Source organism: Taeniopygia guttata, chromosome 1A (genome assembly GCF_048771995.1).
Source record: "Taeniopygia guttata chromosome 1A, bTaeGut7.mat, whole genome shotgun sequence".
NCBI classification, from domain to species: Eukaryota; Metazoa; Chordata; class Aves; order Passeriformes; family Estrildidae; genus Taeniopygia; species Taeniopygia guttata.
In genome coordinates this window covers 21,759,334-21,778,235 of record NC_133025.1, presented here as the reverse complement: position 1 = coordinate 21,778,235, position 18,902 = coordinate 21,759,334, and the positions used below count along the sequence as shown (strand labels likewise).

At 36.0% G+C, this 18,902-nt stretch overlaps 1 protein-coding gene across 10 annotated transcripts in view; it reads right to left on the bottom strand.

Annotated features, from left to right (window-relative positions):
• Positions 1 to 18,902, bottom strand: part of CADPS2 (calcium dependent secretion activator 2) — a 284,504-nt gene that overhangs the window by 126,380 nt on the left and 139,222 nt on the right. For all 10 annotated transcript variants that reach the window (XM_072921238.1, XM_072921236.1, XM_030256895.4 and 7 more), the window contains exon 8: positions 10,080 to 10,219. In XM_072921238.1, coding sequence (XP_072777339.1) covers positions 10,080 to 10,219 — 140 coding nt within the window. The remainder of the gene's footprint in view (positions 1 to 10,079; positions 10,220 to 18,902) is intronic.

Below are 18,902 nucleotides of genomic sequence, written 5' to 3'. Positions count from 1 at the left end.
TGGAATAAATGAAGAATGACACCTTAATTAGTAATGCTTCCCTTGGCAATTAGGATTTTCTTGGCTTCTTTTAGCAATTAAAGTGGCAGTGGCATATCATTAAGATCTTCAAAGATTCCCTCTGCCTCCTCAGAAGCAATTACTGTGTGAAGCAGTGAAAATCAGGCTCAGAGCTATAATCTGTTCTCTAAGGATCTAGCAGCAGGATAAACACTTTTGCTTCTTCCTTCCATAGTAATTTTGCATTAACGCATTATCATTATCCAATCAATCATTAATGTAATTTTAATGTGTCATTTTTCATGAAGTTCAATTTAATTTTTAAAAAGTAACTGATTATAATAAATTGATTTTGCAAAAGTGTGTAATAGTAAAATCATTTAAATGAAGACAGTTATCACATTAGCACTTTTCTCCATGGCAAGATGCTAACATTCATTTAGCACAATGAAATATCAGCATTAAGCACAAAGTAGCTTAACAGAAAATACTCACCTGAGACACCTTGGTATAATAACAGTAACACCTTCATACAGCACTAAAAGTGCAGCGTATAACATACACAGGAAATGTTGACCTTAACATATACAAGTGCAGGTTCTTTTATGAGGACAGGTTTATCAGAATTTAGCAAAATAAGATAGTTACACCTACATGAAGGACATTTTTTGCCCTCTGACACAAGAAACAAAAAATATACACCATTGCTTTTGAACCCAGTTTAATGGTTTTTTAATTATGGGCCAAAACTTGACCAATATTTCTGCAGAAATATAAATCCACTAACTTAGTTTTTAAATTTTCTGTCACTTTATCAGTAGTCTCATTCCAAATGTTGGAAGTCCTTGAAATACTTGGGTTTACTCTGTGCTGGGATTTATGAGTTTTATCTTGCAGAAAGGGACACTCACGTGTTTGTCTTCAGGGTCTCAGGGTCTTGGATCTTCAGAGTCAGCAGCTGTCTGTGATTTCCTCTTAAAAAGAAAGATTATCTCCTCTTCATAAGTTTTGTTGAAAAGCTCTTATGGTTTCAAAGGAATCATATTGACTTCCTGCTGTAGTTAACTTACAGATCAGCCATGCCAGTCTTTTCCAGTAGATGAAGTATTATGAAGTATTATTCAATGAAGTATTCAGAAGTTTGCAGCCAGGATATTTTCATAGCAGTTTGTGATATATCCTTCTTCAGGATTTTTCATTGAGTTAAGAAAATATGCTCTACACATAGATTTGTGGTGCTGGGTATTAGATGACACTTCGGCACACCTTGATGTAAAGGAGCAGGCATTCCTGGATATGCAGTGGTATTTGCTGTGCTGCATACTTCAGGTGTTGATTGTGTATTTTACAAACCCCGCTTTTATTCTTCAACAGTCCACTGTGTTTGAAATTCAAACAAAGCCTATTTCATCAGCCACACAACATATCTTCCATGAGTGGCGAAAACCTTGCATTAATACAGTTTGCTTCGGCACTACAGAGCCACCTACAGCTACAGTGCTTGTCGTGACCAAACCTGAGATTGCCATCTTAGGTCTAGACTGAACATGGATTGGGAAATGAAACTCTGTAGTTCACACCTCTTTTGTCTTTGAAGTCAAATAAACTCAGCTGAAACTCTAATACTTCTTTATGCCTTCCTGTCATAAATTACAATGAAATATTTTGTCCAGTGTCTCAAAAGTATATAGGAAGCAAATACATGGCCACATTGTCCATGCATTGAGCCTGAACAGGAGCCAACTCTAATTCAAAAGTGCTGTCAACCTGTCAGTGACCCCAACAACTCTGTAGTGCAGGAACTGGCATCACTGTGCCAATGCTTGGGTTTTGTGTTGGGTTTTGGCCAACTATTATGTTTCCGTACCTCTGCTACCAAGTCACATGACCTCTTCAATTAGAGGAAAAGAAATCTCAAACTCACTTTTGCTTCATAAATAAGTTTCATTATGATACAATTCCCTTTGGAGATATCCACTTTTTTTCATTTTCTGTATTCCACACATACCCAATAGCTTAGAGGGTAATCTTTGGAAAAGAGCTCCTCAGTGTGGGTAGATGAGAATGAGCTTCTTTGGACAACTTGGGTACTAGAGGCAGCTAGACTGAGCAAACATTGTTGCATCCCATTTGCCAATAGCAGGACAGACAAGAAAAACTGCACACAATATAAAATCATAGAGAGAGGGAACAACTATATTTTACTTAGACCCAGCTGAGATGAATACACACAATTCCTGTGATGGGATCATCTTACAGCAGACTGCTGCACCCCACAGTGCTTCAACATCTAGCAAGATTTCACAAGGCAACAACTGTGACAAACAGGAATAAGGAATATTTCTGTTATTTGGTGAATCAAGAACACATTTGTGGTAATCATTTTCCTACATATGAGGAAGACTGTCTGAGGATTATCTTTTCACAGAAGAGTTTCAAATGGCACAAAGCTAGTCGAAAAATCTCCCACTTGTATATGGATTGCTGGTCATCTCAAAAAATCCTGGAAGGCCTGATGTTGGCAGTGGGCAATCTCTCAAGCATTTTTAGAAAGATTTACTGACTAAAATTATTTGAGACTGCTTAGGAGTAATTGTAATAGAAGTGACAAAGATACTAACTACTGTTCTGCATGCAATACATATAGAGAAAAGTTTACCTTACTACCTCCAGTGCACTTTTTCTGTTTTTCAATTGCCAGTGTCTTAGCACTGAGAAACCAATGTGTCAAGGTACCCCACCCTACTTAGTAGTTGCTTTGAGAAAACTCAGAGAATGCTTACATACCCTAAACATCTAAATTTTTTGGCTGCTATAGCGAGGCATATATGATTAAATGATCAGAAAAGAATTGCAAACTGTCTGATGTTATGTAAAGCTTGCAAAATTCAAACAAACTCAACAGCTTCCATCTGACTTCTCCTATGCTTCCTGGTCTTGACATTCACAAACTAAAAAGCATTCTACCAAAGGACAAGGGAGAACTTTGCTCTTTGAGGCAGTAGCTGGAGTCATTGCTCTGCTACCCTTTTCTAAGAAGAAATGCAACAGCACCAAACAGAAAGCTAGATGGTGCTACTATGCTGACTTTATGATTACAACCAGATATGCAGCACACAAACTTGGAAAAATGAGTCCAATACTATAAAGGGATCTAGAAGAGTTTACACATGTAGATGAAAAAATGCTGTAATTAGGTAAGTATTTGAGTATTTTAATATTTGGCTCAGTAAGTTATGCTATGCTGATAAGAAATGAAAAAGTGAAAAGAAATCTCTCTGATAATCTGCTCTTGCTTTTGAAAGTGAAAAACATTAAGGAGAAACATATTTTCAGTAACTGTCAAAAAGTAATATACAGAGTTTTATCTCATAGAACAAAGTACTACTGAAGAAGTCTATGCTTCATATTACCATGTAATAGCAAGGATTTTCTAGGATGTTGAAAAACATCTTAAGTATTATTAAGTTTCTAACTCTTTCACTTTGAAGCAATTCTACACATATTCATTTAAGAAAAATTAAAATTTAAGTTTTAAATTAGCAAAAAATTATTTAATTTAATCTTTTTACTGTTTGCAAAAGAAATTTAAAAATTATTCTGACATATTTGTATGTTTTGGCTCAGAGACTAAGGACTGACACATTTCAAATAATGAAGGCTTATCTGTGACAGGGATCTTGCAGTACTCACTAAGAGAAATGTGATTGTATTCCTGACATTTTACTTATCTGTACAAGTAACTCAGAGCTGCATTAGAGTAATTTCAATGTATTCACCTTGCATATTTTTCTGAAATAATGAAAGTAGGAAAAGATCTCATATTCTGATCAAATCCAGATTACACATCTTTTAAGTTGTAAAGGTAATTCTACTCTTCCTGCTCTTCTCTGCCAGGTGACCACGGACAAGCAGCCCCTAAGAGCTGGCACCACCCTCATTCTGGCTGACTTCTGTTCCCCTGTGGCTCTTCTCAGCTGAGTTATGAGCTCAGTAGCAGCAACGACTGCAGTTTATCCAGGTGACAGGCACACACGACAGCCCTACCACTGAGAAGCCAGCAGACCCCAGTGCTGTCCTCAGCTTTGTCACCAAATTGCCCGTGACCTTGGTTGATCTCTGTTTATTTCTATGCTTCATTTCACTCAGCTGCAAACCAGGTTATACTCATGTTCCTCTCTGTGTGACAAGTGTCATATAAAAGAGGAAGAAAATACTTATCTACATCTTAGAAGACTGATAATCAGAGCATTTTCTCATAGATTTCCTTTAGTTCTGAAACTGCAGCAGCAGGAGGAGAAATAGGATTCTTCAGTCACATTCAGGAACCAGTACCGTATTTACTGTTCATAAATGCTCTCCTAAGAACATCTAGGCCAATTTCAAGTGCGAAAAACATCTAAAACATTAGCAGATTCATGGTGATCTTTATATTCTCAAAATACAATTATAAACAAAAAACCACAAAAAGCAACACTGAAAACATCAACAAGTTGTGGGAGAAAAATAATTTCACACAGATTATGGAGACTATGATTTTGAAGTCACCAGAATATTTTATAGATGAGAGATAGAGAGAAAATTCTAAGTGCTTGTAGGATATTCTAAATACAAAGCTTTAAGAAATTAAAGGTATATCATTTCCATATGCAGCATGTCATAGCAGAAAGCAGAACAGAACATAAAAGAATGAATTTTGCCTTTCAAACCTTGGAAAATATTCAGGGCAAGAGCAAGACTGAAATGTTTTACTTTGGAAGTCAAACCCAAATAGTATGACTTAGTAATATTGTCTTGTTTAGGCTTTTTAATTAGTAAGAATTTAATTTTACTTTATTATTATAATATATATATATATATATATATATATATATATATATATATATTTCTTTTTTGTCTAAGACCACTGAGCATTACTAATCCTTTTAAAGTAAGCTGTAAAAAAACCACCTCAATATTCCTTTTTAATTTCTAGATTGGAAGCAATAGAATAATACCCTTTAGTAACCACTAGGCTATGCTAAGATACAACTCAATCTTCTTTTTAAAATAATACATGATTTAAATGCATGCAGATGTGCAAAGGCACATCAAAAAAACTCCATGCATTATAAAATATATTTAAAGTAGCCCACATATCTTGAGTCAATTAACCTGTCCAGCTGGGGTTTTCAACCCTAATATAAATAGGAATTAAGAAGATCCAACTGAGCCTTCCTGAAACAAACAGTATCTCCCTAATGCTGCTGTTGTAACTGAACAGAAATAAATAGGCTTTTAGCATTTTATAGAGGACATTTTTAGCTCAAATTTTACTTCTTTCCTCTAATGATTTATTTTAGATTCAAGATTGCAACAGAAAAAAAAAATACTAGAAATTTTAAACAATCTTTCATATGGATGCTTGCTTCACTAAGTAAAGGAGATTTTAAAAGTATCTAGTACATGCTCATAATTATAGGTAAGGGGAAGGTTACCAAATAGTGGGAGAAAGCAAATACAATACAAATTATGAGAAAACAATCTGAAATATTATGAATTGTCAATAACTGGAACTGTTTGACAAAGCCCCATTAATGAGTGATATTTACCTTGTCACTACTCAGACTAGCAGTGAATGCTTTGCCTTGTAATGTATTGACAGGATTCAGATACAAAAGGATGATTATATATCAGTCAAGTTAATTCTCACTTTGAGAGCCTTTCATGCAAAAATAAAAATGTAAAATAAGTAATAAGATTATGCTTACTGTAAGATGTAAAACAGCATACCATTTTTATACATGCAATAGAATACACTGAAAAAACATGAATTATTTCCTTGACCAGTTTTTTTTAAAGTCATATTAGTGGAGTAACACTAGAATAAATGTATGAATGTGTCAACATAAAAATAAACCTCTTTTTTTGAGAAGTACAAATGAACTAAAATTAAGATTCACAGTAGTGTTGAATCATAAAGATTTTTATTTCTTGCTCTTAGAGACTACAATTCATAATTAAAAATTCCAACTTTATAATCTAACTTAAAATATAGTTTTCAGTTATGACTGGGGAAACCAAAGTGAGAACATGATTTGAAGGTGCTGCAGTCCAGAATACTACTTGTGATTTTAGTACAAGACAGTATAATTTGTAAATTGAATATTCTTGAAGCATAAATGCAAGACAAGTTTGAAGTCTTTCAGCATATCCCTTGTGTTCATAAGTAAAGTCAGTCTTAAAAAGGAGAAAATTTTCTCAAGAGATAAAATTGAAAACCACCATTAGATTTGGCCTGTGGGCTTTGCCAGCTCTGCAGTACCTGAAATATTTGGGCACAGTTCCCATATCTAAAAAACCTGTCTCTTACTGTAATTATCTCAGATAGAGTATTAATCTACTAAAACCTTCTTCTGCAATTGGCTGTGGGATAAAATTTGAATTCAACTCTGAATAAATTTTGAGACTCTCATCTGAAAAACATTATGTAATGCCAACAGATTTCCTTCTTTTCCTATGAGAGACAATGAATTCTGTATGTTTGTTAACTCTGACATACAGAAAATGTAAGTTGTTTAGTTCAAACATTGGTTAAGGATAAAGCATGAGATACCTCTGAAAAATACAGTGAAGAATTAGAAGTTAGCTGAGTTGAATACTCTAACTACAGTAGAAGTCAGTTAGAAAGGCTGTAAAATTCAACTTGCTGACATGATGAAATTCCAGGAGAAAAGATGATCACATTCTGTTATCCTTTTATATCGGTCCCTTTTGAACTCTATGTTCTCCTGTATTCTATGACCCTATACTTAAATAGATGACAACATTCTAACAATAAAATAAAATAAAATAAAATAAAATAAAATAAAATAAAATAAAATAAAATAAAATAAAATAAAATAAAATAAAATAAAATAAAATAAAATAAAATAAAATAAAATAAAATAAAATAAAATAAAATAAAATAAAATAAAATAAACATAGATGAAAATCTCCTTTTCTTTTCACATTTCAGGATAGCAGCAGCTGCCTTTGAGATCTCCAGTGCTTGATTTTATCCTATGACCTCCTTCATTATGTTTTATGCAAACCCTGCTTTACAGAGAGACTCGAATTTCCACATTGCAGGTTTTCCAGGGAATTGCAGAGCTGGCACTGTCATAACCCTGCTCAGCAGAGCACAGTTTTTGGCTGAGCAAAGTGACAATGTCTCCACTCCTGCTGCTCCTCCAGAGTGTGGGAACCTTTTCTACCAGATACTTCCCTAGATTCACCTTCATACATGTATGATCCTGGGAGGTGGTACTGTTTTCCCTTGATAACAGGACAATAGAAATACTAAAAGTTTTAGGCTTCAGATATTAATTTTTAGGATATTTGGACTTGAACAGCATGATGAATATTTAAAGCCTCATTTCCACTGACTTCAGCTAATAGCTGAAGGTGTGTGCACTCTATGAAATCAGATTCCAGTTTATCAAACTGGACACAGGAAAAAAATAACATACTGTAACAGTTACTATGGGCAGAAACATTTTAGTCTCTTAGAAGGGAGTCCTTCTGTGCAACACAAATGGGGATAAAAATCAGTTTCCTTCGAGCAACCCTCAACTATTTTAACTGTGAATTATTCCTTTGCCTTTCTGATGATACTGCAAATCATCCATTACATGTTTCCAGTCTCTTCACAAATGCAGATTTCCCTGATAACACAGCATCAGTTCAAAACCAGAGCAACTTTAATATTGAAGCAGGTGGGAATCCCTCTTGAAAGAACAGCAAATGACCACTTAATACTTATACTAACCCAGGAAGTCAAGAGAAGGCTGCAGGGAGTGCCTGGATGATGGCTCCTCATAACATTAATAGTTCCTGACTGTACACACTAACAATTCTGCTTGCAGGTGTTCTTTTCCCTCTAAATAAATAACCTTTTCTTTCCTCTCACTGCAACTCCCGTGTTTCCTCCAGTACCTCATCAATCTCTTCAATGGTTATTGAAGGAATTCTAAAGTTTTTATTTCATTTCACATATATTAATGGTGGAGAAGTCCACACATTCATTGGTGCCCTAACTTTCCTTAACAAGTGTCTAAGTAATAATCATTATAGCTAATAGCTATAAAGAAAAGGAAATGATGACTGACCCAGAGCATTTTTGGTGAGAAGAACTACAGTATCTGCTGAAGAATAGTCAGAGCAATGACCCTGAAGTAAAATGTAGAAGTAAATCACAGTGCCAGGAGATGAGTATTCAAAATCAATCTGAGGAAGTAACCATCAGCAGCAGACAAAAGGGATAATGGTTGAACTAAATTATTGACAATATATGATTGGGTTCTTTAATGGTCAGACAAGACTACTGATACAAACCAGTATGGAAAACTGAATTGGGGAGGTTAGGAAGACTCTCTGAAGACCCCCAGAAGAACAGCTCCTTGCCAAGACAGCCTCTGGGGAAACACAGAAGCATGATGAGAGGAAATATTGGAGCTTTCTCCTTGTTGCTGGATCCAGTTGCACGTTATACTCTAATTGGGGTTGCGGGTAGCATGACCCCAACATTATCAGTGACCTGATCAAAAATGGGAACTTCTAGTCACTGCTTGGGATAGGTGAATGGCAGCACAACACCCCTGATGTGTTTAGGGTGGAAGTTTGAAATTGAACCAGGTCATGTGAAGATGAATCTGTTGGATTTCATTCTTTGGTAGTGTGCTGCAGGTCAGCCTGCCTCCATGGCTGCCTTTAAACAAGCCTGCTGAAGAGGGAGGGCAGCAAGCACCGTGCCTCCCTGCATTGCTGCAGCAGCTGAATACCTTCCAGCAGCAGGAAACTGAATCCACAGTAGTGGGCTGGATCTAGACAAAGATGTGCCACCATCACCAAACCATTTCACAGATGTTTGGTGAGTGCAAGTAAATGGGGCAGAAGATGGGACTCACAGGAGAGCATCATGCTTTAGTACAAACACTTATCGCTGCTCTTTTCTTCAACTTATTCATGTCACCTGAGTCTTCCTTCCTTCTCCTGCTATACTATCCCATTTCACTTTTGTATTTGCTGCTGTGCTTTGAAGTTTTCTCATCTCAGTTCCAGTCTCCAAGCACAGTAGCTCCAGTCCCTTGTTGACTCCATGATTGGTCCCCCTCCCTTTTCTCACAGTTCCTGGTCACCAGCCACAGGTCTCCATGCAGCAAGCCCTAATTGTTAGGGACTTGTACCCGTCCTAATCATTTGTGTCTAAGTTTCACAAAACCAAAATGAGGGATAAGATTTATACCTGGGAAATTTTAGCCCAACTGATTAACACTTTGACAAAACTTAAGTCAGTTTGGTTGTTTTTTTAAAGAAAGTATCATACACAGGAAATTTTGGCAATTACTGCCTGTGTACAATGGGCAGAATACAAACAGGAGGAAACTAAAAAGAAACATATATAGCATGAATAGTACATTGATTCCTTTTGATTACTCTATAACAAAAGATACAAACTTGCTTTCTACCAGCAACACAACCTGCTTTTGCAGGTGGGCTGAGGAATAGTGGTTGATTAAAGGTGCTGTCTTTATGAATAATCTATTCCACATAGTTTTGGTGTCAGACAGAAAAACATCCTTAAACTAGCATTCATATATAAATTTTTTTCAAGAGAAATACCATAAAGCAGACAGAGAAGGGAAGGGGAGACAATGTGGCAAATACCACTCTATTCAGGTATATAATTAATCCTATTTTAACGTAAAAATAAGTTTCTCCTAAATATTTTTTACCAAATGCCATAAATTGTAACATTCAAAACCGGTATTTAAACGAGACATTACTCTTAAATCTGCATTTCAGACATGTCCTGTCATCTGTCTTTACACATCACTGAACATCTGAAACGAATGTTATTCCTGACTAATCCAGACTTTTTGTATAAAATTAGAATATAACACAATACCATAGTGTAGGAAATGTTTTAGACATTTATAATGTTTTACAAATGTTATGATTTTAGATACTTTGTTAAATACTTTTTAGATACTTTGTTAAAACACAGGCACAGTGAGAAAAAATAATAAAATGGAGACAACCAGGAAATAGACACTTACCCACAGTGTTTCATGTGAGGTGGTTTATCCATTCTCACCGCCAGTTTAATTTTCAGGTCACTGTCTTGGCTGTTTTTGGGAACTATCATTTTATGCAGATCAGGAGACTTCGGGCTATTGGACGTTGGATATAACACAACCTGCAAGTGATGAAAAGAAATACTTCAGCAAGTTGATTAAGAAAACCACTCGTAGTCTTTAATGGAAACATCTAAGCAGTGGAGATTCTTCTTGCATCTCCTCCAATACGAAAAGTGACTAAAATAGATTTCCTAAATCTAATAAATCAGCTGACTCAAGCTCATTGTAACAGACCAATTTCAAAAATTAACTCCTTCCTGCTCTTACAAATGGGAATTTTCATATTATAAGTTAATAAAATTTCCTCCTGTTAATACATTTTGAATTAACTTTTTTTTTTTTTTTTTTTTTAAGGAACAGTTGGCATTTCAAAAGAATCATGTACAATTAAATAGGAGCCTAAACTTTTACATTATTCAGTGCTCTGCTGGAAACATCCTTTTGAAGCCATTTGCTGTAGCGTTATGGAACGGATCAGCCCTCAGTAGTGTCATTGCTTGAGACAAGATAGCCAAAGTGTATGTCTTGTTGCTGTCTCAAATTTTTCATCAATAGCATTAATAAAGGTCAATTTTAGTAAAAATACACAGAAATTGTAGATTAATTACAAAGCACTTTTGCTCCAAATGGATTATAGATGTAAGATACTATGTTCAATTCACATGTGATATGACACAAACCTTTTGTGTAATCCACAGTAATAGACATAAAAACCTTATAAACATTGAATTTTAAATACTTAATTTTTAAAACATTTATATAAATTTCTTGAAACTTTTATTAACAACTAATTTTAGATTACTGTAAGTCATAAGCTGTTAAATACTCATTTGCCATCAAAAAATGTATCCATTTATAGCCAGTACAATTAAAAATTACTGCTTCATCAAATCCTTACTCAAAGTGACATGTTCAGCAGTTAAATGCTGCTGAGAAATAATTTCTTTCATTCTTATTATAAGCACTACTTTTGAATCTGGACTCTGAAGTATTCTAAAGTATTAGAATTTAGACTTTAAAGTATTCTAAAAATACTACTTGGGATACTTTCATAACATTCAGTGAGTTCTGAACTACAACTACCATGAATTACCATTATCATTTCAAAAGTATCAACACTCTAAAAAGCATAATTTTTCACATCTTTCATTTCTTGAAAAATAAAATGAATCATTATGTTTACCATCAAGTTAATTTCCTACACACAGTACTTGTGTCATATATATAAAACATATTGTCCTCAGTGTTACTATGAAGGTTAAGTTAAGGACTTGAGCAAAACTGTCCAAGCAAGTATAAATCTAACAGATGCTCCTAAGCTAAAACTATTACAACAGTGTCATTCATATCTAATCATTTGAAAGTTGGTGTAAGTGGAAGGCCTTCAGTTTCTCATCTCAATATTTTGCAAAAGCACATTCTGTTAATATCAGGAGCTCCAGACAAGCAGATATATATGATGCATCACCCCATATCAAATATGCAACCTTTGTATAACCAGTGGAAGAATCAACCTGTCAGATCTATTGAGTACATTCAGTACCTTTTAAAGTGATAGCAGAAGAATCAGAATATTCTGATTTTAGAAAACCAGGTTACTTTTTTTTTCTTTTTGCAAATACACAGAAACCACTACTTATAACAGAGCTTATTCCTTCTTTTGGGTTTTCAATCTGAGTAAAAGGCATTCCTTAAATAACATTTAAAAACATTATGAGCATGGCAACCTTTGTATTCTAATCTATCAAAAGGGAAATTATTTTTAGTTTATTTATCCCTTTAACTGCAAGATTATATAAGCAGAATTAAACATTCCTTACATTTAATCACTAGGCAGTCACATAGGACTGTAGGTGATGCTAAGAATTTTTTGTTTTCTACAGTCTGCAGTTTCTGTTGTTCTCTAACAGCTTATTACAGCTCATACATCTCAAGTGACATCTTTCTCCTGTCAAATTCCTGAGTTTTTAGAATGCTGATGAAAATAAAAGTAGACAAGATAGAATTAATTTATATCTCTGGTAGTGACAATTCCTTTTCTGAATTTTAAAAGGAGTATTACAGAGCTTCTATTTCAAAACTCTCACAAAGAGTAAGTATCTGTCAGACTATCTGAGTGTGCACTGTGCTGCCTTTGTACTACATTTTGTTATGCTTTCCAGCTTTAAACAATGAGAGCTTGAAAGAACTTTGTAATCAAACTTTTTATTACACAAAAACACACACAAAAGTATTTGAAAAGCATTAATTCTCTTTGCAATAACCTTCTTACCAATATTGCCCTTAAGGGCATTGATAGCTACTGTGTACCACAGCATCAGATGGCACAAGCTGCAAGCTCCCTCGGAATCACTGAAACCAAAACACTTGGCAACTTCTCCTTGACAAGAAAAGCAAAAAATTGCTGAAATTTCTATTAAAAGCATTCTCTCCACTATGGAACACTGCAGTGTGAGGCCATTGCCATTGTCCGTGGAGAAGCTTCCTAAGGTTATTCTGTCTCAGATTTCCTTAAGGATTTAAATTTTCTGGTTGTTTCACAATCTACTGTAAAAAATGAAATGGTATCAACTTAAATGTCTTCTCTTGCAGATATGAGTCACCTAGAGGATACCCTCACTGTGGCTAAAACTTTTATAAATTTAATAGAATTCCTACTGAATAATATACTACATCATACATTTCTGAAGTTTATTTTACTGTTCATATACCTGTGGATATCACCATGGTAGTTTATTCAGCAAAAGCACAGAGCAGTATGAGTTTTTAGTACAGGAAGTGTTTACTATAATTATACTAACAGGTAATCAACATTAAAAAGTATAATGAACCATTAATGACTAAAAAGCTACACAGCAAACATAGCTGCTGTGCATTGCATTGCTTCAACTCATTTAAGGCAAATTAATAGTATCAGAACAGCATGGGTTGAGATAATTCAGTAAATTTAATCATCTCATAATCATTAAAAATACTTGACCATGTGTTCCAATTTTATCTACATTTCCTCAGACCACACTGTAACTGAAAAAGTGTCAGGTTCACTTTATGCCTCTCCTCATCTGGATGAAAAATAAACACAGAAATCTTAAATATTGTAGAGCTTTACTTGCAAGTATTTGTGCAAAGTGACGTTCTCAAAATATTGTTTCTTAGATGTGAATGACTGAAAATGTTTCTCTCTTGACCTTAAAAGTTGACAGGTATAAGATGTTGAAGCTAATATCACTTGACAGCTAAATGAACCACCATTTTTGTGATTCCATTATTTATTTAGGTCCCTAGCTGGATCACAATAAAAGAACTTAATTTAAGTACACCTGAGCCAAACAGTCAATCCAGACAAGCAACTATTAATTCTATTTTTGACCCATTGATCATATCTTCTTTTAAAGGTATGAAAGAAAGGTTGAGTTATCCAATGTACTCTGAAAGCTTGAACAAATAAAACTGAGGGCATTCTTGCTTTCTCAGAGAAGATAACTGAGCGAAACATTCAGAGTCAAAAGCGCTGTGCTGAAGTATCTTCTACTGGTACTCCCATGTTGAGATAAAGCTTTCAAGTTAACCATTCCTGGCTGCAGTTGTCCTCTTGTCAAAAAAATATGCAGCCTTCAAAAGGGCCTCATGAAAGCGAGAAGCAAACAGGCTAGCAAGTTGTAAGCACTTTGAGAAAAATCAAGAGTCAAGATATTCTCTATATTTTCTCCCACCTGACAATTGCATCTGAGTGTCAGCCAACTTGTGTCCTTACGTTCTGGAGGCTCCCCAGTCCCCTATGTCCACCAAACCCCATGATATTCAGGAGTTGAACGTAAGTGATGGAGTTACCCACATTTCTGACCCAAGTATTTGAGATGGGAAAAATTTTTCAAGTTGGGATGATCTAAGACACATTTTGAGATCTCAGACTCTAGGCACCAGACCTTGGTAATTCTGAGCTGACTATGCTGAATTTTGGCTCACTGTCACAAGCAAAAGAGATGAAAGTGATGAAGATCTGCATCTTAATGCCCTGGCTGAAGAGGCAGGTGATGTTTAGCATGCTATAACAGAAAATTGTAATCTTGCCTTCAGTACAGACAGAGCTGTAAAGAAAAAAAGAAAGATGCAGTCTATCCACAGTCTCCCCTTCATAATGCAGCCTGGGTCATCTTCAGAAAGCAAATCAAACCTCAGCCTAGCCCCATCCCCAGCGATACTACTGATGCATGGGGCTGCCCTGGTGTCTCCCAGTCCTGCCCTGTGCCCTGATACCCCAGGGAGTTGCTCTTGCTTCTGGTATCCAGCTTCCTATCCTTTCTTCAAACTCTATAGTCTCTAACAGGAAAGCTAGAAAAATTTCTGAGACAACAGTTCTCATGCCTGATGTGCTCTTTCAGAATAGAATGGTGCTATAAATGCTGGTTTTTTGCTGCTGACCAAAAGAGCACTTCTTTTTTTTATCTTATTCCATACATAGAATTAAAAATTTTAACCTTGTATTTTAGGGTCTGGCTAAGTTAGAAACACTTGAGAACTGACTATACATCAGGTGGTTTTATTCATAAGCAGCTTTGTGATGTCTGTTTAGAATAAACAACACACTTCTAGTCATGCAACAAATTCCACAATGAACTAGAGAAACCAAGCTCTCTAACTGTCATGCTCTATGAGAGACATTTCTACCTCAATTTGTGATTATTTAAAGCTATGATAAACAGTGCCTGACACATAAGATCACGCAATCAGTCAACTGCATTTGTTGAATCTTTCATCATGCAACAGGACTAATTAATACAATTAAAGCATTTTCTCTCATGTTTTAAAATGCAGCCATTTGAAAAGATGCCAGTGCAAACAGTGAGGATAGGCAAAATTTAAGTTATGAAGCAAGTACCCATTATTATTTGGCACATGCAAATTTATGCTGCTGGTCATCCTCTGAACAAATATCATAGAAAAATCTCCTAGTTAAATATGCTGTTTCACTTATTTGAAAGTAGTTGTAGAACAAAAATTATTGAAGCTGGTTTGGGATATGAAATATATTACTATATAGAAACCCTTTAATGTTATGTTGTTAGTGAACTCTGGCCCCAGCCTCACTTATGGGACATCTGGTTTTGAAAGAAATGTCTACTGACTCTTCTCAAGATACTTTCTGCCCTAACTTGGAAGTTTGGGGCTGTTCTGTGTTGTCAGCTCCTTTCCCAAAGACTGGCTAATGTCAGAAAGCCAGAAGATGCTGTCAGTGTGACAAGAAGTTCTGTTGAATGCCCCAGCAGCAGCCTGCCAACCACAGCATGGCACTCTCTTTCCCTGAGCATTAAGTCATGACACCCTGCTGCCAGGAGGATGAAGAAAAAGAAGATAAAGAAGAGAATCAAAATTAGAGGTAGAAAATGGAAAAGGAGATTTATCTCTCAAGAGTAATTCCCTTATAAAAGTTACCACCTTGGGAACCCCTAAAGAATGGGTTAATAAGAACTCGATCACTGAAGGGGTTTATGAGTTTTCTATGCAAGCTCCATCATCTCACCTATTGAGTGATCTCTTGCAATTTTGGCTATGATTGCATTATAGCTGAAACACCAAGACAGGGCTTTGGGTAACAGGTGGCTAAAAAGAAACAAAAAACAAGAGAGAAATTAAATAGGCGCACGGTGAGAAAGCTATCTAGAATACTGCTGATGAAAAAGAACGGGGAAGACTTCACAATTTATACAATCAACCTCCGTTGATGGTGCTGGCTGAACACTAACCCTAACAGGCCTCAGCAATTGATGAAAGTAGCCTTTGAGTCCTTCCCAAAGAGCCTCTCCCCCACATCGAAGAGAGACATCAAGGCTGAATGCAAAGTATCTCAAGCATTTTCAATGAGAGGCACTCTCAAAGAAGCTACTGAGAACCTCCCTGTTAGAATGGAAACAATACCACTCAGACATCACAGAGTGCTGACAGCAGACTGCTTGGGGGGCAGCAGACAAGGGGGTGAATGGAAGAAATCTCTTATAGTTTTCCAAACTTAAAAGAGAAAGACAGAAGAACTCAGGCCTGAGAAACCTCCGTAATTTCAAAGTGAGATGGAGGAACACAATCCCCAGGATGGCAGCTTTAAATTAGCAGTCACAGAATGAAACTGTCTCTGCTCAGGGGCTCTTTGAATGTGGCACAGAAGATAAACAACATGCCCAGTGCAGTCAACATTCAGAAACCCATCAATCCTGTGAGTATAGGTACCTAGCCAGTACTGCTATTTTATAATTTTAAATCAAACACAGAGTAACAGCACCAAAGGAAAAAAAAAATCAAATCAAAAAGCATAGCTGCACAGCTAATTATTGCTGGTTGCAGCTGACTGTGACAAGCAGGCTGTGAGACAATAGTTCTCTTTTAATTGAATAGTCAGAGCAACAAGGCTGAAATATTCTTATATTCAAAAAGTATCAGTGATCAAACACCACCTGCTGCTCTCGCATTGTATCCACATGTGTGCTAAGCACGCACAAGGGCTGTCACTTTGAATTACTCACTAGGTCTGAACATCTTTATACACAAAGTACTGAACAAGCAAAAGTGGTGTAAGAACCCTGTGTTTCAGAAACCACCAGGATGATTTTTTCAGAAGTAGTTGCACCAAACTCTGAAGGCTTCTTTACACTTTCTCAGCTGTTGCATGTACAAATGAAAACATCAATTCTGCCTTCTGTATGTACATATATAAATTATTCAAGTGGCCAGATCAGTATCAGTCACATAAAATCTGTACTACAAATTTCAAAGATATTTGACTAAAGTAAGTTCTTAACATTTCCTCATTATAATAAGTTTAGCTTCAAAGATGCAGCCTGCTTCCCTTTCCAGACATTAAAGTCAGGGGTTCAATTCACTGTATGTAGGGGTCTGCACAAACAAAGACCACTCCAGAAGTTCCCGTTCTGCAGAACCCAAATCAAAATAACATCCTTTTCCCTTTTATGCAGCACACATCTTTGTTTTCAATATCAGTGAAAAACTGAATTTGTATAACTGTACTTCAGTTTGTGTAGAACAGAATAAAGATTAAGATTTAATTTTCTTTGAAAGTGGTCAGCAGGAAGCCAGAAGAATGGAGGAAGACAGCCATATCAGACAAGGAACATAGGAAGTATTACTTCCTTTCAGTTAGCCACATCTTAAAAGCTTTGAAGGGGAAAGGTGTTAAGTGCAGACATCAACCCTTCTATCACTTGGTGCTGACCTAGTGGCTTTCACAGCAGAAGTTATAAGGCCCCAGCCTGAGTTTTCAAACATGGAGTATAAAAAGCTGCAAGTATGATCTGTCCTCTCTACTGAAAACACTGGCCTGCATCCCTTCTGCTCCCCAGTGAGGTAATTATTTCTGGAAATAAGCGGTGTCTTCTCCACAAATGAGGGGCCTGCTGATATCAGAGTCTACATCTTAAGCTCATAAGTTAGAGAAATCACCATCCACTGACGTGTTCAATGGAAATACCTTCTCCTCCACAGTACTGGGGACACCATTGCTGGCTCCATATTTCATACCATAGATCTCTTTTCATTAAAAAATTGACCCCTTGGAGGCAGAAGAAACCTTTTGTGATCAAAGTTCAAAATTCAAATAATGTAACTTGATGCTGCCTTCTATTTCTAATTATTGATTAAACACAATAAAACCTTCAGGATAACTGCAAGGTATTGGAAATGCAAGCTTCAGTAATGTAGAAAAGTGGTATCAGGTCAAGACACACACTTTTAACAAAGTACTTGACAGATGAAAATTAATGTTCACAGTAAGCCTACCTCAGGAGGGGTAGGTTTGAATTTAATTACTAAGTACAGGAAAAATACCAGTAGGAAGTATCTTCAGACCTTTTCCAAGGATAAGAAGCCTAGATGGATCAGATGGACTTCTGCAAGTCATTGCATTGTAATGACCATGCATAAAGCTGCCAAACTTTATAAAAATTAAGCTTATCCAGTGGGATCCCACATCTTTTCAAATGCTACTTGAATTTGAATCTCTCAGACTTGAAAACAAAGACATCACCAACAAAATAAGAGCTTGTAAGCTAAAATGTGTACCACAACAGTACATAAAACTGCAAATTATTTTGTAAAAATTCTGTCAAATTTCCTCTGAAACTAGCAACGACCACTCAGAAACACACTGGTTAAACTGGAGAAGTTGGAAAATTTCTTTTTCTCCTAAATTAAGGATCTAACCCCATGAGCTGGAAGTTGTCTGTCAGCAACCACAGGTTTTACCAGACCTGGGAGGTGCAGAAGAACAGACACCCAAACAGGCTACTGCACAGCCAACATGCTCTTTTCATGTTATTTTTCATTGCTAAGGACATGTGCAGTACATAGGGTCATCGTGGGAGGTTTGTCTTTTACTGACTTATCTTTCTCAGAAGGTATACTTTGGCAAAGATGTGGGTATTTTCAGTAAATCAGGAATATATTATAAAATAGAAAAGCAGTATCCAGGTATCTCTTGGATACTCTTATTTGCTATTCCAAATCTCAGCACATGCTTTAATGCAAGGGGGTAGAAAGGTGATGGCCTTTATCCTTTTTCACAAGAGGGAAAAAAAAAACAGCAAAAAGAAATTATTTTAATCGGCTTATTCTGGTACAAACTGCCAATCTCAGAGCATGTGATAAAAGCAAACAGACTCCCTCCCAACAAAAACCAGGAAAGTAAGAATCAGAAACAGAAGATTGTCCTTCCCTATCTCATCTTTTATAGATCTT